The sequence below is a fragment of the Podarcis erhardii genome (genome assembly GCF_964252035.2).
Source record: "Podarcis erhardii genome assembly, chromosome: 18".
In the NCBI taxonomy this organism is placed as follows: domain Eukaryota; kingdom Metazoa; phylum Chordata; class Lepidosauria; order Squamata; family Lacertidae; genus Podarcis; species Podarcis erhardii.
In genome coordinates, this window is record NC_138516.1 from 10,084,920 (window position 1) to 10,105,965 (window position 21,046).

The following is a 21,046-nucleotide window of genomic DNA, read 5'->3' on the forward strand; positions in this document are numbered from 1 at the left end:
CTTTTAAATGCCTGCTCCAAAGGTCTTATCTTACTACATTAGGGATTATATAGCTCAGGCATAGGCAAACTTCGACCCTCCAGGTGTTTGGGACTACAATTCCCATCATCCCTGACCGCTGGTCCTGTTAGCTAGGGATGATGGGAGTTGTAGTCCCAAACATCTGGAGGGCCAGAGTTTGCCTATGCCTGATATAGCTGTTTGTCAACCACGCCATTTCAGCAAATTCTTGTAGTTTGTTATGCCCATCCAGATTATTGTTGGGGCTTCTTCTTCCTTCCACCCCTTTGCCACCAAAGGAAATTCCAACGAAATTATCAGGGGAAACTTTCTGGCAGTAAGAGCTATTGGGCCGTGGGATGGAAGTCTTCCTTGGAGATCTTTAAGCAGAGTTCGAATGGCCCTCTGTCAGGGATGCTTTAGCTGAGATTCCTGCATTGCAAATGGGGTTGGGATGGGTGACCCCTGAGGGTCCCTTTGCAACTCTACAGTCCTTTGATTCAGGCCAGATAGCTAACTTGCGATTCTGAGACATCCAAAGGGAGAAAAAAGGCAGCAAGATGAATGCCTTTTTGAAATCCCGTTTTGCAAACAGACACATTTTGGGTGTGTGCTTTCCCCTCAATTAATAATAATAATAATTAATAATAATAATAGATTTTTATTTATACCCCGCCCTTCCCGGTTCAAACACCAGGCTCACAACAAATTTAAAACAATTGTAAAAGCAGCATAAAAACATGAATAACGATAAAATTCAAAGCTCAGGAATCAATTTAGGGGAAACCCATCTAATAAGCATTAGATGATCCCCAGTGCTAGTTGGCTGAATTGGTCCTACTTGGGCCAGCGAGGAGACCAGGGGAGAATTAGCTGTGGGGTCTCAGAGCGGGTGATCTTCATAAAAGGGAAGGGAAATAAAAGATTTGATACGTGTTTGGTTGGGTGAACGAAGAAGCGATCTGTTGTGACCTTTTTCTCCCTCTGCAAAATCTTCTGCTTTCGTCAGGCAGGGAGACGGGGGTCAGATCCACTCGGTCGGCCCGCAAATCTCTCTTTTCACACGCGATTCTCCGTGCCGCAGTTGCAATGTCCCAGAGGGCATATATGGGTCTGCGGGTGTGTTTTGTGGGGGGGGGGTTGCGGGGGGAATTGACTGCAGAGGAGAGGCAGTGGGGAGACTGCGGGTGGCTGGCTAGGAGAGGACGAGCGTGGAGGGGAAATCGCTCTCGCCAGCCGAGATCTGCTGAATCTGCAAAAAAAAAAAAAAAAAAAAAAGGAGGGGAGGGAAAAAAGCTTGTTAGACGCAGTAGGAATTATGGCGCAGCCTCTCTCTCCATGCACAAACACCTCCAGCCAAGATGGCTTGCAGGTCGTGGAAGCGTAAAGCGATAAGGGACCCTCAGGGGTCATCCATTCCAACCCCCTGCAAAGGCAGGGCTGGATGAGGCCCTCAGCTCCTGAAAGGTCTTGGGGCCCTTTCTATGTCCAGCTGTCCTTTGCCAACAACAAATGGCCGCTGTTTTTTGTGTTGAATAAATGCTATATGGTAACTGATGGATTATGGTAAACGGCGTTTCCGTGCGCTGCTCTGGTTCGCCAGAAGCGGCTTAGTCCTGCTGGCCACATGACCCGGAAGCTGTACGCCGGCTCCCTCGGCCAATAAAGAGAGATGAGCGCCGCAACCCCAGAGTCGGCCACGACTGGACCTAACGGTCAGGGGTCCCTTTACCTTTAATTGATGGACCTAATAGGTATCTCAAGCCATTTGCACATGTGGCCGTGTGACCAGTCCATACAGAATGTAGGCACCCTATATATAGAAAGGAGCAAACCAGTGATATTTTAGGGAGCAGGCTAGCAGGCGGGGCCCGGGACTTACATCACAGGAGCCTACACAACACAAAACACTGTTGCTGCGTGTAGGTTTTATTTTATTTATTTTTTTATCTTATATTTTGGAAATGTACATCCAGTTTTTTCCCCTTTAAACTTTTTTGTGGCTCATTTTTGGGGGCCCTAAGCTGTAGCTTGTTTAGCTTATACTTAAATCCAGCACTGGTTCACAGCTTTTATTTTACAGTGGTGGCGCTGTGGGTTAAATCACAGAGCCTAGGACTTGCCGATCAGAAGGTCAGTGGTTCGAATCCCCACAATGACGGGGTGAGCTCCCATTGCTCGGTCCCTGCTCCTGCCAACCTAGCAGTTCGAAAGCACGTCCAAGTGCAAGTAGATAAATAGGTACTGCTCCGGCGGGAAGGTAAACGGCGTTTCCGTGCGCTGCTCTGGTTCTCCAGAAGTGGCTTAGTCCTGCTGGCCACATGACCCGGAAGCTGTACACTGGCTCCCTCGGCCAATAAAGCGAGATGAGCGCCACAACCCCAGAGTCAACCACGACTGGACCTAATGGTCAGGGGTCCCTTTACCTTTACCGTACCTTGGTTTACAACCATAATCCGTTCTGGAGGTCCGTTTGCAAACCAAAACAGGTTGTAACCCAAGGCGCGCTTTCGCCAATGGGTCCTCCCCCCCCCCAAAATTGTCCATAATCCCCAAAGAAATTGGTTATTTAAGCTGAAATTCTCAGGAAAGCGAATGCTGCAACCTGCAGAGATGTAATTTTGTGGTGGTGGAACCCCCATCACTGCCACTGGGGAATATATTGAGGACTAGCGACTTGATTTAAAAATAAAATTAAAAAATGCTGAGTTTCTGGGGAAAGCAGACAATAGGCTCAGTGCTAAATTTCTGCACCTGCTTCTTCCCATTGCAAACACACCCAGAGTGATCACCCATGGCTGGTTCTTGAGTTTTTTCGGGGAAATGAAATTGTGGAGGCTTTCGGGGGAATTATCCAACAGAAATAGTGATGGTCTAAGACACCTCCTGGTTCTTTTGGCAAAAACCCAGCCGCTTATTCCTGCATTGCAGGGGCCTGAACCAGAATGATCCCCAATATCTCTTTGAAAACTATAATTCTATGTCTGGAATAGCTCTAGCTAGAAAAAGAGTCAAAAAGGCTGTGCTGCCACCTGCTGGCTATTTGCAAAAACTACACGCGGGTGGCGCTGTGGGTTAAACCACAGAGCCTAGGGCTTGCCGGTCAGAAGGTCGGCGGTTCGAATCCCCGCAATGACAGGGTGAGTTCCCGTTGCTCGGTCCCTGCTCCTGCCCACCTAGCAGTTCGAAAGCACGTCCAAGTGCAAGTAGATAAATAGGTACCGCTCCGGCGGGAAGGTAAATGGCGTTTCCGTGCCCTGCTCTGGTTCGCCAGAAGCGGCTTAGTCCTGCTGGCCACATGACCCAGAAGCTGTACGCCGGCTCCCTCGGCCAATAAAGCGAGATGAGCGCCGCAACCCCAGAGTCAGCCACGACTGGACCTAATGGTCAGGGGTCCCTTTACCTTTAATAGGCAAACCTTACTTTGCAGACGACCCCCAAAGTATCTGGCTAGCACTTTTGTTAGATTATATTTGTGATAAATGTTGAAAATCAATAAAAAATAATGTGTTTTTTTGGGAAAAAATAATTTTCTCTTCTTTCCCCTTTCTCTTTCTCTCACCTCTTGTCCTCCAGTCCTGGTATTTAGGTTAACCGCAGCTTTCATTTGGACCTTCATCTTCCTCACCCCCCTCACCCCCCCTCCTGGGCTTTGGGCTTCCTCCGAGGAGAACGATTCACCCCCACTCCCGACCCCCCGGCTCAAAACCTTGATGGCAGCGCGGAGATTGGGGCGACGACGGACTTGGCTTCGGGAGTCCTTGGCGCCGCGGGAAGAAGGTCCAAACTTTTGCAAAATGTTTTAAAAAAACGAACGACGCGATGAATCGCCTGCCCAGCCCGCAACCCCATCTGACAAGTCTTGGGGGGCCAGAAACAAACACTACTTTGGATAGAGGACGTATCGCGCCTCGCGGCCACCCCGCCGGTTCCGTTCTCAAAAGGGATGTTATATGCAAAATGTTCCTGATCTTTTTTTTCCCCTTGGGAGTGAGGGGTGGAAAAGAGAGAGACTAGAGAAAGGGGGGGCATAATTCCTGGCCTGCTGCCGCCCCCTCCAGCACCTTCCCACCCCCCACCCCTCTCCCCTTTTCTACACCGCCTTCCTTCTCTGGAGAAGACAACGGATCTCCACGGTGCGTCGAGACAGTGGAGGTAGCAAACCCCCTCTCCCGCGAGGGAGAAAAGCTGGACACCTTTTATGCTGCGTCTGTGGCCCCCATCCCTCCCCCCCTACAAAATAACCTGCGCTTTGCTTCCCCGTGGGGGGGGTGTTCCGCCCGCGGCACCCACCGCATGACAGGGTGTTGGCAAGATTTCTTCGGCGGAGGAAGAACGGAGCGCGATTCCGCAACTGCTCTCTTTCCGCCCAGCAAGCGGGATGTGCGTAAAAGCGAGTTCGAAAGATGCCATCTTCTGGAAAGGGGGTGGGACGGGCAGGGAGGGGGCGCAAAAGACAGGGTTGGTCTGGCAAAAGGGGCTGTCGGTTGGGGGGGGGGTAGACCCGAGCCGCGTCCACGCAGGCGGAGCCCAAATGCCGCACGCGCAAAAAACCCCACAACCCTTTGGAAACTTGAAGGGTTGGTGCGGCAAGTCTTCTTCCAACGCCGGGCAGGGGGTTGGATACGGCCGTATGCTGTGTTTAAACAGCACCCCCACCCCCATTTTCCCGCACGGTACCAGAGCTCTGTCTCAAACCCTTGCCTTAAAGTTGGACGCGAGGCCGAGAGAATGGGTTCCCTGCCCAGCCAGCGCAGAGAATTGCCCGTCTGCTCTCTTTACGGGGAGTGGGTTTGCGGCCGGGGTGGGGGTCCGCGTCTCCCCTCTTGCCTCCACCTTTGCCCACCCGCCCGGCAAAACCCCTTAGGAGTGAGGTTTGGGAAAGGGTTTGCGTACATTTGAGGACTGCGTCCGTGGTTGGGAGGGCGAAGGGGGCTTGCGGGGGGCTGTGAGCGAGCTGGTGGCCTCCCCCCTCCCCGTTCTCCCTGCAAAACGCCCCCCCCCTCGGCCCTTGTGTACAAAGAGCTATGCATGTTATAGTTAAACCAGCTATGTCAGGGGGGTGGCGTGTGTGGCGGCAAAGCCGGGGATGGGACTGCTAATACGGCTTGCACATTATTTTTGTTGTATGAAATGCACTTTGAAAAGGAGAAAGGAAGGTGGGGGCGGGAGGGGGAATTCACGGGAGGGGGGGGGACGAGGCGAAGAAGGCCGTCTCCCCTATAGTGCTTTTTTGTTATCCTTTGAGGGGGAGCTGTCAAGAGGAGACCACCAGGGAGGCACAGAACGGGGCCTTATCGGAGCGAGTCTTTCAGGACAAAATAGCTAAATCCAGCAGACGGGTGGGGAGGCGATACCTTATCCCACAGTTGCCCCCTCCCTCTAGGACTCAATTTATCCTTTTCCTCCCCACTCCTGCCCCCCCCCCCGCAAGCCCCAGACGGTGGAGCCCAGAAGCCATCTCTGACTGGTACAAGTGCCTACATTTTAACGCGCCAGTCCTCCTCGCCGGGTTACGGAGAAAGCGGCGACAACCGCGGGCGCAGGGCCCGATCCGGGCCGAGCTGAACTTGTAGTGCTCCAAGAGAGCATCATTTTATTAACGCCTCACGCCCCAACCACCACCCTCTTTTCCTAGCGAACACCAAAGCTTTAAAACACCACGGACCTGATCTCTTCCCGTCGTTCACAGAATCGTAGAATTGCTTATCTGGGAGTGGGTCACCCCCTTTTCCCAGGGTCTCTGAGTCCAATCCGCTGCAACGCAGACATCGCAACGGAAGCATCCACGACAGAGGGCCGTGCAAGAGTCCGTGCGGCGCTGCTGATGCCAGATTTTTCTGCAAAGTCTGGGGAGCACCGCCTTCGCTTCAGACGGGTCCCTCCTCTTCAGCGAAAGTGGAGATCCTTCGAAACGACCCCGGAGAGTTTCCCTCTGTGTTCAAAAGCGATCGATTCTGCAAGGAGGGACATGTGAGGTGCAGAGGGCATTGCAGCCCTCATCCAGCAGCGATCCGTCCAAGCAGACCAGTTGGAACGACGCACCGAGAAAGGAGAAGGAAGTTTTGGAAGCTGCGAACCGCAGTCCCTAGTCGTCGGGAGTTTGGAACCCAGTGCCATCTGCAAGGCCGCATTGTCCCTGCCTGCGCTCTTCAAATTATATTTTCCACCGTTCGTTGGGGGAGAAGCCATGGTGGTTGTCCCAAGTGGTACAAAAGAGGTGGATGTTTTTGCTCTCTAGATGTGTCAGGAAGAACCCAGAGGGCATTTTGATGCAGAATCACTTGGAGCTTTCCACCGCCAGCCCCAGAGATGAAATCCATCCTTGGGTGAGTTTCTCTCCAACATACACACCAGGCTGGTTTTTAAACCCCCAGAAGTCTCAAATCTGTTCCCGTCTCCTAGCTTAAAGATCTGAGATGTGAGGGGTGTTGTTTCTGGTTTTTATATGTTTGGGGGTTTCTGGTTTTTATATGTTTGGGGGTTGTTGTTTTTTACCCAAACTGGTTTGTGGCGCACCCGATCTCCTTCGTCCAGGAGTCTCTGAGCCTTCAGATGTACAAAAAGGAAAAGAAGAAGAAGAGTTGTGAGCTTTTGAGAAAAGGCACGGACTTCTCCGGCGCAGCTCCTTCGGTCAAAACAGGAGCAGTTTTGGGGGACCTTTGACCTGGTCTCGCTCGATTCCCAGAAGGACTTTTCCCCATTCCTGAGGGTCTTCTGTCTTCAGCCCAGCTTCACGGCCGGAAAGATTGCGGCCGCAGTGCCTGCCGCCCCTCTGAATGATGCTTCCAACGCCGACGCTCGCGACTTATCCTCAGGGGTGTGGCTTCTCCGCCCACCTGGGGCTTGCGTTTGCATATGCAAAAACCCACCTGACCCCTCCTGACCCCTCCACTCCCTCCTCCGAGGCCAAGGGGGGAGGGGGAGACACTTTGCTAGGTAGCCCCAAGGCCCTCCCCTCCAATGGGCAGCGTTTGGCGGAAAGGGAGGGCGGTTCCCAGTGTCTCTTGTTTACATCTCTGCACCTTTATATAACGAGAAATGTTGATGACAGGTTTAGCCAGTAGTGGGTGGGAGCGCCCCACAACCCCGTCCCGTCCCCCCCCCCCCGGTAAAAAAAGAAACAAAAAACCATGGGCTTTCTCCAAGCTGAAATTAAACCACAAAGCTGGTTACCTCCCCATGGGGGTTGTTATTATTTTTTAAAACGGAAATCATAAAGCGTATATTTGCAATTGGTGGAGGCGTTTCCGGAAGGAACCGAGAGAGTTTTTTTTAACCCTTTCCCACTATAGACTGCATGGTGCTTTCGGAACAGGAACTCATGTGACCTAGCTCAACCAATCAGCTGGCTGAGAATGTGTGCATGGCAAGAATACATAAGCCCCGCCCCCTTCTCGCCTCCCCCCCAAACTTGGCTCCGCCTCTCCGATGAGGAACAAAATGGGGGGGTGGGAGAAGAAACCCACCGCTCCCTCCCTCCCCGCCTCGCCCCCCCTCCCCGCCCGAATTTGCACGAGAGAAAAAAACGAAAAAACGAAGAAAAAAAAATGAGAGAAAGATGTTTTATACCACATAATGTGCCTTGCCTTCTACAGAAAAGAAAAATGTATTAACTTTAATGAGATTTAATGCACAGATCTGTTTGCATGCTTTTAATGCGTGTATGGGGTAGAGGGAGGTATGCAGGGTGGGGGGGGGGGAATTATTGCCTTTTTAAAAAAATAAAATCAGCATTACGGACGGGGTCGCGCGAGGGCAAATTGCAATGGAGGAAGTGAAGTGATTTTAAATTCTTTTTGTGTTGATCCTGAAGTTTCTGAAAGTGGCTGCCGGGTGGCCGAGATGGCTCTGGGGGGTTCGGGGTTCTGGGCTTGTGCAAAAAGGTGGGGCATGTTTCGCTCACACGGGTTTGAACTGGCACGGGTGCCTCTTCTCCCGCGCACAAACGCACATGCTCCTTTGTCCCTATAGAGGGTTACCCCACCCCATAAATGCCCTTGGGTGGAAGGAGAGGGCCAGAGAGGGTCATGCGCGCCCAACCCCACCTCTTCGACTCAACAGGTTTGGCGGTTTTGTGCCATTCCCGCAACCCGCCTTGCCTGTTTAAGCGGAGGCAAATGTGGCGTCGACAAGCGGGTGAATCGGGACCGCTCTCAGACCGTTTTCGGCCCTCGTGGGCCACACAGTCCCCTCTTAACTCCTGGGATCATCGAGTCAAAAGGGACCCCACGAGGTCATCCAGCCCAGCCCACCGTAGTGCGGGACTCGAATCCACAACCCCGAGATTCGACGTCTCACGGTCTGCCGGCGGAGCTCGTTTTGGGCACTTGTAGCATGTACAGAGCTCTGCTGGGACTCCTTTGATTGCCAGCGGTCCTTTTTTTGGGGGGGGGGTGTCGTCACGCATTTCAAAGCGATTGATTTCTCAGAGGCGGTTAAAGCACCCTTGTGCTGGGAGTCATCACCAAGGCAGCGTCCAGCGTGTCTTTAAAAAAAGCAAACGAACCCCAAGACATGAGAGGCTGTTAGCTGTTTCCCCTTAAGTCCTGTTTGCACTGGCTCGGCCTCAACAAATCATAGTATTGTACAGTTGGAAAGGGGACCTCAAAGGTCCTCTAGACCAGCCCCCTGCAAGGCAGGGATCGCAGCTAATAATAATAGTAATAGTAATAATAATAATTTTATTATTTGCACGCTCCCCCATCTGGCTGGGTTGCCCCAGCCCCTGCGGCCGGCTTGAAACAAAATATTAAAAACACTATAAAACGTCAAAAACTTTCCAGGCCATGCAACTTCGATTAAAAAACCCTACAAGGAGGAAGAGTCCTTTCTGAGGCAGTTCCTCTGTCTTAACAGCTCTTGTCATTTCTCCGAAAGAAAGTTGGGGGTCTCTGTGCCCGGATGAGACCCAGGGTCTGTCTAGACCAAACTTTTTCCAGGAGGCCGCCCCTTTCATCCCATAATAAGCTCATCTCCAGTGCCTGCCCTATAAAAAAAGCATTCGAATAAGCGATTTGCAGGAGCGTAACAACAGAATAAAATTCAAAACGGCCGCCATTAATTCCACACTTACGCCAAATCCGATCGAAACTATTTAGTTTAATTAACTCAGCAAAGCGAATGAACAGTACAGTCATACCTTGGGTTCCAGATGCTTCAGGTTGTGTTTTTTCGGGTTACGGACCTGCCAAAACCCGGAAGTACTGGAACAGGTTACTTCTGGGTTTCGGCGGTCGCGTATGCGCAGAAGCACTAAATTGCTCTTTGCACATGCACAGAAGCGCCGAATTGCAACCCGCGCAGACGTGCCGCTGCGGGTTGCGAAAGTCCATCCCGCACGGATCACGTTCGCAACCCGAGCGTCCACTGTATTGGTTTTTCGGTGCCCCTCAACTGCCCCCTTGCCCCCCTCCAGAATCTCACTGCCCTCCAACGGGGAAATATGAGCTTCGGGGATCGCTGGCCTGTAGCATTCCCCCCAAAAAACTTGTCAACAGCATTTGCAACATGATCGCCCCAGATTTGCCCCCCCGGGCACCCCAAAAGCGGGACCAGCCCGTCTCTTGCTGTTCGTCTCCATCATCTTTTCAGATAGATTGCTTGGGCCGCTGGAGGTTCTGCTTCACCATCACCGTTGCAAAAAAAAACACCTTTAAAAATACCCGGTGGGTGTGGTTTTTTTGTGGGGGGGGGGAGAAGCTGGTGTTCTAAAACTGTAGACATCACCCCTCCACCACCCCCGAGAGACGGACAATGAGAATTTGAATCCTGTGCCGCCACCTGCCGGTCAGTGCCAACATGGGGCGGCAGAAGCGATTTCCGCCCTGGCTGCGGTTCCACGTCTTCCAGTTACAAACGCAAATGAAAAAATGGGGAGGGTTTTTTCCCCAATATGCGGCGCCCCCCTGTAGGTAATCTCTTAATTATCAGCGGCGACGAAATTAGATCGCCCTGCCTGTTGGATGAGTTGGGCTAGGCTTGAATTTTGAATATCTTGACAACTTCTTTCTAATAGATCAAAGTTGGCAAGCATGGCAGAGAAGGTCTGGTTGGGGGTTTTGGGGGGGGGTGTCCTCTCGCCCCCGCTTGCAAGGAATGCCCTTATTCCAGCCCCAACTTTCTATTTCCCCTTGCATTCGGCATTCGGTCTCTGGAGTAGATTGAGGGAGGGTCAGACGTAGGTGTGTGCATGTTTCGAAGTGGGGCGAGGTGCGGGCAAATACCGTGAGGTTCTAGGTTTTTTTGGGGGGGGGTTGTTTGTTTCAACAGAAAGTTCTTTGCATGCTCTGGGTTGCAAGTGGGCCAGCTAACTTCTCCAGCGTTTGAGAGCAGAAAGGCGCTCGCCGCCCCTCTGAGTGAATCTCTGCCTGCTTGGCTGTCTTCCAGTCCCTTGTCGGCGGGGTTGGTCTGTGCCTGCAATACTGCTTTGGGCTGGTGAGAACGCAAGAGGGACGCGCTGGATCGGGCCCCAGCCCTGCTCTCAACTGGCCTGTCCTTGGTGGGAGTGAGGCAATGTCATCCATTCAGAGCCCACGCTTGGCAGAATTGAATTCTTTCCTAAGGATGAGCCGTGTCTGGTTCAGCAACTCATGCAGAGGGAGAACAGTAGACTCCTCTGAAGATTGCTTTGAGCACCCTGAAACTAAACAGCTGAGGGCATGGTTTTTTTAAGGTGGGTTTTGCTTTGAAAAGTTGATATCAAAGGTAGGGAATCAGAGATAGCCATATCTGTTGCTACCTCCCTGTGGGAAAGGCAGGGGTTTTTTTTGGGGGGTGCAGCAGGGGGGATTAATGAACAGTGGCAGAATCCCACTCGATAGACACATTTGAACCTAAAAGTTATAACCAAGGGAATCACCATCCCAGCAGGCCTATGGAGATGTGTGGTTGTGGCTGATTTGCGCCCATTAAATCCAATGGGTCTTCTCCGAGATTCCAACCCTGTTTTCCCCCGATGCTAGAATCCTTCCATCCTATATTGCCCGCCCCACCGTCGTCCCCACAAAATGGGACATTTCCCCCATCTTAAAAAAGGAACTGTGAGTGTGGGGCGTCGGGCGCGAGAAAAGTTCGTCCTTTTTTAACTCACCGGCTTTCTGCAATTCCGCTTGCTTTCGTTCAGTTGAGCAGGTGGGATGGTGACTGCAGTTTGAACACTTTATAAAAAGGGGGGGGGAGAGGAAATTTTCGCGGCAGCTGGCTTCCGGGAAAGCTCTGAGCGGGGAGGTCTTTCCCAACATCCCAGAATACTACCTACTCAGGCTGCAAAAGCTCAGAGCGCCCTTCCTTGTTTGGAGACCCCAAGAAATTAAAGAATTCTGGAAGGAACGCAGTCCAGGACCTGTGGGTCAAATTAGACCTGCCTGGAGTCATCATGTGACCAGGTGATTGACATGTCAGTAGCCTCGCCCACTTAACAAATTTAGCTCTCTGCAGTAGATACCTATTTACACCCACGAAAATTGGCACGCTGTTGAATCCAAGGGATGGATAAAAAAATTGGTTCAGTTCGCATTTAGCTGCAGAGCTATCACATTCGCCCTCCCTGAAGGAAAACCGAAACACGCCCGCTTTTTGAAATTTGCATCGATCTGAATTTTGCAATGCTGTTCTCTGGCCAAAGAACTTTTGCAAAAAAAATTAATTGCATTAAACAAGGAGGGGGGCAGCTCGCGAAAATGTGCACAACAGTCAAAAACCGCATGTGGAAAATGTGTTCGTCGGGAGAAATTTGCATGGGAAAATGCCGGTGAATTTTCGTGAGGGCTTTATTTTTGGCGAATTGCTGCGGAAAACTGAATCTAAGACTGGAAAAAAAAATTAGAAAGAGAGGGAAAGGAAGTTGATAGGTCCTTCCTTGCCAGGGAGCAATAGATGTAGGGTGGAAATGCTGTTTTAAAAACCCTGACGTTGTCAAGATAAGACAATTTATTAGCCACGTTGATGACGTCAATGCATTTTCAGGTTAAAAATGTATTCTGTAGGCAAGATAGGCAGCCAGCACATTTGCAAAGCTAAGCAGGGTCCGGTGTGGTTTCAAACTGGATGGGGGACCGCGTGTTGAGATTCTGGCATTGCAGAGGCCCCTTCTAACTGTAGGAGCCAAATCCTAGGGGCCGAGGTCCCTTCAGAGTCCCCAATAAAATGTTTGAGGGGACCGCCTCTCCCCAAAAGCTGATGGGCATCGCCGTTCAAATGTTGCGTCTTGCGATCAGTTGTGCGATCGGTTATACTTTCTTGCCCTTCCCAAAAAAATTATTCAAGTTGGCACCCCGGATTCCAACTCTGATTCTGTAATTCTACCGGTTCCATCTACACCCACCCCAAAATGCTAAAAATAAGTTCACCTACTTCTTCTTCTTCTTCTTCTTCTTCTTCTTATTATTATTATTATTATTATTATATTAAGCACTTAATTTTGGTCTGCTGGTTTATTGACCAGCAACTGATGGAAGAGGGATCTAAAATAAAATAAACGAAAGCACCTTATTTACTGACCACAGGCCAGGCACCCATCCCAGATCTGTGGGGCAGGGTGCTTCGACTTCGTCTCCCAAGGCAGCGCCGCTGGAGATGGAACGTCCTGCCCCCAACCTCCCACTGATCTACATGATTCGCACTCGCAGCCCCAGAAAGGACAGCTTTGTGTCGCTTGCGGGGACTTGTGGCCGCCCAGATGTCTCTGAACTGCAACTCGCGTCTTCCCTGACCATTAGGCCATACTGCCTGCGGGGGGACTGTTGGGGCCAGTGGAGTCCTTCCCTCCTTTGCCACAAATCTACAGGCTGCAAATGGGAGTTTCTCCGCAGAGCAGAGGCTCGGGCGTAAACGCAGAAGCTTTGCAGATTTGAAGATTTGACCCTTTCCTGGCAGGCCGTGGCCTTTAACCTTTCCCCCCGTGTTTCCTGTTCGGCCGCTGCCCCCAAAAGAAACCATAGGCAAAATGTAAATACAGCTGGAGATTGCCAGGGATTGAACCTGCAACCTTTTGCATGCAAAGCTCAACAGGTTTGGCGGTTTTGTGCCATTCCTGCAACCCGCCTCGCCTGTTTAAGCGGAGGCAAATGTGGCGTCGACAAGCGGGTGAATCGGGACTGCTCTCGAACCGTTTTCGGCCCTCGCAGGCCACACAGTCCCCTCTTAACTCCTGGGATCATCGAGTCAAAAGGGACCCCACGAGGTCATCCAGCCCAGCCCACTGTAGTGCGGGACTCAAATCCACAACCCCGAGATTCGACGTCTCGCGGTCTGCCGGCGGAGCTCGCTTTGGGCGTTTGTAGCATGTACAGAGCTCTGCTGGCAAAATGTAAATACAGCTGGAGATTGCCAGGGATTGAACCTGCAACCTTTTGCATGCAAAGCTATAGGCTTCTCCTAAAAACAACGCAATATTCTAGTCCTCATTGTCCTGGGTGAAGGGTTGGTTTAAGTAGAAAGCTGCTTTATACTGAGTTGGGCCCCCTGGGCAGCCTACACTGGCTTGCAGCAGCTGTCCAGTATTTTGGAAAGCCTTTCCCAGCTCTGCTGGGAGCTGCCGTCGGAAATCGAACCCGGAATCTTCTGCAGGCACTCTGCCCCTGAACTGAAACCCAGAAAACAGGGCCTCTAATCCTGAATAGCCCCACCTCCCGAATTGGCCAAAGAGGGGGAAATTGAGGTGGTTTGCGCTGAGATTCGCCCCGCCTTTTAAAAATAATAATGAGGCGTTTGGGCGCATTTCCGCGAACACAAAAATCACAGACGCAACCCAGAGATAAAGAGCCATGCAGCGATCGCACTATGCAACCCCGCAGCAGCTGCTGCACTTACGGATTTATTTCTGGCACCCCCGGGTGGGAAGAGGCCGTCTTAAGAGGACGGATGTGCAATTGTTCCAAGGCAGAAAACTTTTTTTAAAGAGGAGGAGGGGGAAGGGTCGAAGCCGCGGGAACCGTAAACGGAATTGGGAACTAAGTTAGGGGGTGTGGAGAGAGGCGTCTCTTTGTAGGGGTGCAGGAAGAGCAGCGTTGCCCGGAGGCGATTTCCGACTTGCCCCAGGCGAGCTGCCGTCGGCGGAGCAGCTCTGCCGACAATCAGGGAGGCGAGGAAGCAAGGAGGCTGCGGGTTGAAGAGAAGGAAACTCTGGGGTGTTTTGGGGGGGCATCCCGTCCTGCTCCCCCATAACATGTGTGTGGGGTGCTTTGGCCTTCCGACAGCTCCTGAATTGAATTGCACCCTCCATGCCGTCTGGCTAGGGAGGTTGAGGCTGTGAGAGTCCAGCCACAAAGGGAAGTGTGCTGGTTTCCGTGAGGCGTGGTCTGAGTCCAGTCCGAGGTCGAGGGAGCAGTATTGAAGCCGTCCGTCAAAGCTGAAGCTGGGTCCAAGGCAGGGAGTTGGGCAAGGTCAGAAGATCCGGCAGGACAGGGTGCAGGCAGGAACTGGCTAGCGACAATGTTGCTCCCGCATGGGGCTGGCCGGCTTTTATCTGCCCCGAGGCATAGGGTGGCCCCGGTCCTCAGGTGACTCGCCTCTCCTGGCCTGGAGGCGAGCCCTCCTCCTGCGGGAACTTAGTTCCCTCCGCCTCTCTGCCCTGAGCTTCTGCAGCTCAGGAGTGGCTGAAGGGTTCCCAGACCCAGAGGCAACCTCAGCTTCCCCTGACGGGGCTGAGAGTGGAGCACCTGCAAGCAATGGGTCCTCCGTCACCTCAGGAGCCAGAGCAGACTCACCTGAGGACCCAGCACAGGTGAGGACCCTTCAGGCTCAAGCCCCAGCCCCGGCTCAGCTGGTTCTGGAGGTGGGGAATCCTGTGCAGGCTGGGATCCTTCAGCCTCCAGGTCCAAATCCCAGGCCATCACAGGAAGGCTGCTTGTTCACCCCAGTTCTGAAGAAGCACTCCCCTTTCCCGGGAGAGAATGCCTCTTCGGAATAGAGGCATTCCTCCATCTCTCATGTGCAGCGGGGAATGTTCCTTAGAGCAGGGACAAGAGGTCCCCTCGCCCTGGTCCTCCAGGGACACGCCAAGCTCCCTTCACCCCCGACCGTCGGCGGCAAAAACTTCCCCGTAGCGCCATTCGCACTGTGGACTCTGCACGAGGAAGTCTACTCCCACTTCTATGCAAGGCACACACACTCGGGGGGGCACCCTCCTGCCTTCCTCATGCACTACATATTTTTTATACTTTGGGGGCGGTTGTTTGAAAGGGCCCCGCGGGGGCAGAGGGGAGAGAAATCATGTACAGAATGTTGTATTTACCTTTATGGTGCTATGCCGGAAAGGGGGTGTTCTTGGCACCTGGGTGACGCGGCGACTCGCGTCCGACGCATCTCCCTGGGTGTCTCCACCCTCCCACCCAAAATCGCTTCCCGGCCCCCGACAAGGCGATTTCGTTAAAGCGATAGGTCTTTCCCCCTTCTCTTTCTTTTAAATGGGTCTGGACGGAGGGGCAAAGGGCATAAGTGTCTAAACTGACAATCCTTCCTTGTAAGCCAGGATAATCTCGCAATTTGGCCGGGGTGGGGAGCACTGTGTATATATATATCTATATCTTTTTAAAAAAGAAAAAGAAAACTTCTTTTGCAATATAATTTTATTAAATTGCTGCTTCTCTCTTTTTTGTTTTGGAAAGGAAAACACACACACACAAACACCAGCTTCTTTTAACTTCCACATTTGTGGATTTGAGGTGGGGGGCGCTCCCCCCCCCCACAAGATGGTGGGGGAGGGGGGTTGCCCCGAGGGAAAATTAAGAAGCGGTGGGTTTTGAGTCGATTTAGGGTTTTCCGTTGTCCTCAAAAGGTCTGAGATGGTGCAACCGTTCCCCAGAAAAATATTGGCAAGCTGATAGAAGCTGCCCTTTGACGACGGCTTGTAGGATGAGACTATGTCCCAGCAACAACCCCCAGCTTCTGCCCCCCCAAGTTTATTTCAGAAGAGACCTAGAAAAGCCTTATTCCCGATTTCTCCCAGCTTTCTTGCAAAACGAGCCACCTCCGAACTGATTCAGCCTGCGCGTGAAACCTTCCTTTTCCGTCTCTGACGGAACCACTCCGAATCCGGTTTAGCCAAGGACGCCGGAAAAGAAAGACGTGGGAGCGGGAGGGAGGCGCCGCCATCGCGGTAGAAATCCAGATTGAAACTGGATTAAGCGTGGGTGTGTCGTTCACCCTCCGACGCCAGTCGGAGGAGCGGCTGCTTAACCGCTCTGTCGATCGCTGCATCCATTTCCCCGAACCCTGAGAGTTTGGGGGAAGTTGTTATTTGTGGGGGCTGCCTTTGGAAATAAGGATTTTATTGGGATCAGTCGTGGTTTGTTTGCTTTTCCTGGCATCGCCCTTTCTGCTAACACACACAGGCTTCCCTGTCCTGTCTCGAACCTACAAGAGTGTGGCGTGCGCTGTGATTTTCTGGTCCCATAACCTGTCGCCGGACAATAATACGGCAAGGACAATAACTGTATACTCACGCCAAGAAAACAGAAGCCAGCAGCATTCTGGAATACCAAAAATATAATTTATGCTGTGCCTATGAAATTTACTGCTGGATTGTGTTTCCTTGAGCCCTAATCACCTATTTACCCCGGGTAATTTTTGCTCTATTAAATCAGTGGTGTTGCTATATTATTATCCCCCCACACACTGGTATGAAAGGGCCCCAAATTCAATACTGGAAGGAGAGATTTGGCCCCCCTCATTCTACTTCCCTCCTGGCTGATGCAGTGCTGTCAGGATTGGCCGAGCGGTAGATCAAGTGGGCGGGGCTTGGTTGAGGGGGAGGAGCCATTGGGCGGGGCTAAGTTCGTTGGCACGCCCACTCGCCCCTATTATGAGTTCGGTCTGATTCAGGAAAACTTGCAGATGGCTGACTACAAAAACGCATTCTAAGAAATCGCACCTATACAAATAAAAGAGTTATTAACTGTCCTTGACTGCAAATAAAACAACGATTTGACACGGATGTGATTTGCAGCCGTTGAAGGGACAGGGAAGGGAATTAATTTGGTTCGCTTTTCAATACGATCAGCCCAAGATCCTGGGGTCCTTCGAAATCCGAGCGTCCTCAAACTTTGCACTGCAGTTCTGCAAACGCCGCCCTGCAAACGTTGCCGTATTTCAAGTTGTTGAGTTTCAAAAAACCCGAACGCTAATTCCGTCACTGGAATCCCGGGGAAATCCTGTAGATATAATGGACTATATTCCTATCAATTGTCTATTAGGGGGGAAATGCATGGTTGAGGCAAAATTACCTACAAAGCAACTACAGGGGTACCTTGGTTTAAGAACAGTCCGGTTTAAGAACGATTTGGTTTACAAACTCCGCAAAACCAGAAATAGTGTCTTGGTTTGAGAACTTTACCTCGGTCTAAGAACGGAATCCGAACAGTGGAAGGGCACCGGCGGCGGGAGGCCTCATTAGGGAAAGCGCGCCTGGTTTAAGAACGGTTTCGGTTTAAGAACGGACTTCTGGAACGGATTAGGTTCGTAAACCGAGGTACCACTGTATATTAACGGGAGCGGATTTTTCTGCGGGTTTTTTTAAAGCAAACAGATGCCAAAATCGAATCGAGCAGACTGGATTTAAGATAGGGGGAGTGTGAAACTAAGAGGAAACCAAGACTTGACAAATTTATCGGCCTGAACCGCTTTCTCCGACAGCACTGCACAGCTGGGAGGTCGCCGTCCCCAAGACCTTGAGCCACACTTTTCCGTTTGTGAAGTTTTATCCTTTTGTGTTCATGTTCCCTGTTCTCACTGTGTAGTCTGGAAGAGGAAGAGGAGGAAGAGGAAGGGAACATTGGGGTGGGGTGGAGGGATAACCGAGGCAAGAATGTTTTTCAGAGTCGGGCCAAGATCCAGCCGGCGTCGATTCTCATTTCCTTCAATCTTTTCTTTCCCCCGATCCCCTCTTTTCCGTATATCTGACCGGAAGTTCGTTTTCTTCCCCTGACGGTGACGCGCAAACACACTTCTGCCGTTTATATTTTACAGATGTCGCAATAATAGTTTACCCTCCCTCTCGCTTGCTGCTTCTTAAGTTAGCACACGTATTCGCAGTGTTGTCAGCGCCGGGAAGAGTGAACTGAGACCGTTTCCCGGCCAAAGAGGAAATGGATCTGGCCTCAGGGGCGTCCCGTCTACACCACAGCCTTAAACTGGTTTAGCGGCCGGCCTTTCTCTGCTGGGAACGGTGGGTTGCACAGAATCCGACTCAGAGTAGATGCGTTGGAAAGTTGCATCTGGAACCCTTTGTGTCAAGCCCATCCTTTCGTTCTTCGAGGGGTCTACTCTGAGCACAACGAACTTTCAAGCCCGGCCCTCTCATGCTGCAAGCAGGGATCGTCAACCCACAGTTCCCAGGCGCCCGGCTAAACTACAGTTCCCAAGGTTCGTTGGGCGGTTGGGGTTTGTGTGGAGGTGTCGCTATACATCGTAGACGTACCCGACTGAACGAAATAATCGGCTGCAACTCAGATCTCGGTCCGCCAACACAGCAATCTGCAATTCATCCCTCTCTCATTTCAGCCGGGCTCACCATGGCCTCCCCATTCACTCACATGCACACACAGGCTTGCTTTTCTCCAGTGCTTTTCACAATATTTGATTCTAGCATTCGTCATACGCGTACTGTTTTTTGTTTTTGTTTTAGCCAATGCACTTTTCTTCCTTGTTTTTTATTTTAAATGTACCATTATCCGAAAGCCGGCTCTGGTTTTCGTTCCTTTTCTCTCCCCCCCCCCGCCCACCCCCACCCCCTATGCAAAAGGAAAATAAAAAAATAAAATTCCAAAAGGACAATTTAAAAAAAAATGAGAAAAAAATAAGAAAAAGGGCGAAAAAAAATAAGAAAAAAGTTGCAAAAAATGAGGAAAAAAATGTATAAAAATTAAATAAGCTATGCTTTCAACTCTCTCGCAGCCTCTTGTGTCTTTTGTATGTGCAAGTCTCTAGGTTTGCATTATTATATGCAATTATTATATGCAAATAACTGAGATTTTCGGCCTTCTAAAAAGAAAAGGGGAAATACTGCATTGCAAAGCAAGCCTCTTGTGTCTTTTGTATATATGGTACATATATAGCTTTTACAGAGTTAAAGCCTACAGGTCCAATTGTAGCTCACTATCTCCATCTGCTGACCAAACAGGGTTAGTGTTTTGTCCTTGCTTTCAAAAGCAAAGAAGGGCTAAAAGCTTCACCAGTTGGATTTCTACCTGTCAGGCAGCTGCAAAGGGAAAAAAGAGATACGATAGCCATTTTCAAACATCTGAAGGAATGTCACGTGGAAGGTGGAACGAGCTCGTTTTCTCCTGCTCTGGACGGTAGGACTCGAACCCATGGCTTCCAGTTACAGAATAATAATAATAATAATAATAATAATAATAATAATAATAATAATAATTTATTATTTATACCCCGCCCATCTGGCTGGGTTTCCCCAGCCACTCTGGGCGGCTTCCAACTGAATATTAAAAACAGTACAGCATCAAACATTAAAAACTTCCCTAAAGAGGGCTGCCTTCAGATGACTTTTAAAAGTAAAATAGTTTTACTCAGAACCGGTGCAGATCTCTCAGAACCGGTGTTATGTGGTCCCGGCGGCCACTCCCAGTCACCAGTCTAGCTGCCGCATTCTGGATTAATTGCAGTTTCCGGGTCACCTTCAAAGGCAGCCCCACATAGAGCGCGTTGCAGTAGTCCAAGCGGGAGATAACCAGAGCATGCACCACTCTGGCCAGACAGTCTGCGGACAGGGAGGGTCTCATCCTGGGTACCAGATGGAGCTGGTAGACAGCTGCCCTGGACACAGATTTGACCTGCGCCTCCATGGACAGCTGTGAGTCCAAAATGACTCCCAGGCTGCGCACCTGGTCCTTCAGGGGCACAGTGACCCCATTCAGGACCAGGGAATCCCCCACACCCGCCCACCCCGTCCCCCAAAAACAGTACTTCTGTCTTGTCAGGATTCAACCTCAATCTGTTAGCCGCCATCCATCCTCCAACAGCCTCCAGGCACTCACACAGGGCCTTCACTGCCTTCACTGGTTCTGATTTAAAGGAGAGGTAGAGCTGGGTGTCATCTGCATACTGATGAACACCCAGCCCAAACCCCCTGATGATCTCTCCCAGCGGCTTCATATAGATATTAAAAAGCATGGGGGAGAGGACAGAACCCTGAGGCACCCCACAAGTGAGAGCCCAGGGGTCTGAACACTCACCCCCCACCACCACTTTCTGGACACGGCCCAGGAGGAAGGAGCGGAACCACTGTATGACAGTGCCCCCAGCTCCCAGCCCCTCAAGACTGTCCAGAAGGATGTTATGGTTGATGGTGTCAAAGGCCACTGAGAGATCCAGCAGAACTAGGAAACAGCTCTCACCTTTGTCCCTAGCTCGCCGGAGATCATCGACCAGCGCGACCAAGGCAGTTTCAGTCCCATGGTGAGGCCTGAATCCCGATTGGAAGGGATCCAAATGGTCCGCATCCTCCAGGCGTGCTTGGAGTTGTCTGGCAACCACCCACTCAATCACCTTGCCCAAGAATGGTAAATTTGAGACTGGGCGATAGTTGGCCATCGTAGCCGCATCTAAAGATGTTTTTTTAAGAAGCGGTTTAATAACCGCCTCTTTCAGCGGGTCTGGGAAGGCTCCCTCACGGAGGGAAGCGTTCACCACCCCACGAAGCCCATCGCCCAGTCCTTCCCGGCTAGCTTTTATAAGCCAGGATGGGCAAGGATCCAGGAGACAGGTGGTCGGTTTCACTTAGAATCATAGAATCATAGAATCATAGAAGAGACCACAATGGCCATCGAGTCCAACCCCCTGCCAAGCAGGAAACACCATCAGAGCACTCCTGACATATGGTTGTCAAGCCTCTGCTTAAAGACCTCCAAAGAAGGAGACTCCACCACACTCCTTGGCAGCAAATTCCACTGTCAAACAGCTCTTACTGTCAGGAAGTTCTTCCTAATGTTTAGGTGGAATCTTCTTTCTTGTAGTTTGGATCCATTGCTCCATGTCCGCTTCTCTGGAGCAGCAGAAAACAACCTTTCTCCCTCCTCTATGTGACATC

At 51.2% G+C, this 21,046-nt stretch overlaps 1 protein-coding gene and 2 long non-coding RNA genes across 7 annotated transcripts in view; 2 read left to right on the forward strand and 1 right to left on the reverse strand.

The window, feature by feature from the left end:
• NFIC (nuclear factor I C) overlaps window positions 1-6,454 on the forward strand; it is a 99,378-nt gene extending 92,924 nt beyond the window's left edge. For all 4 annotated transcript variants that reach the window (XM_081846260.1, XM_081846258.1, XM_081846261.1 and 1 more), the window contains one exon: window positions 3,577-6,454. In XM_081846260.1, coding sequence (XP_081702386.1) covers window positions 3,577-3,594 — 18 coding nt within the window. In that variant the 3' untranslated portion in view covers window positions 3,595-6,454. The remainder of the gene's footprint in view (window positions 1-3,576) is intronic.
• A 10-nt stretch (window positions 6,455-6,464) lies between these two features.
• Window positions 6,465-12,390, forward strand: LOC309333093. The gene is made up of 2 exons (XR_014152372.1): window positions 6,465-9,561; window positions 9,595-12,390. It is a non-coding gene; the product is annotated as an uncharacterized lncRNA (long non-coding RNA).
• On the reverse strand, window positions 9,691-18,904 carry LOC309333082. Of its 2 annotated transcripts, none has more exons than XR_014152357.1 (3): window positions 13,343-18,904; window positions 12,416-12,981; window positions 9,691-12,374 (listed from the first exon to the last, which is right to left on the reverse strand). It is a non-coding gene; the product is annotated as an uncharacterized lncRNA (long non-coding RNA). The 2 variants fall into 2 exon arrangements; XR_014152358.1 differs by having other exon boundaries at window positions 9,691-12,380.
• Window positions 18,905-21,046: the final 2,142 nt, after the last annotated feature.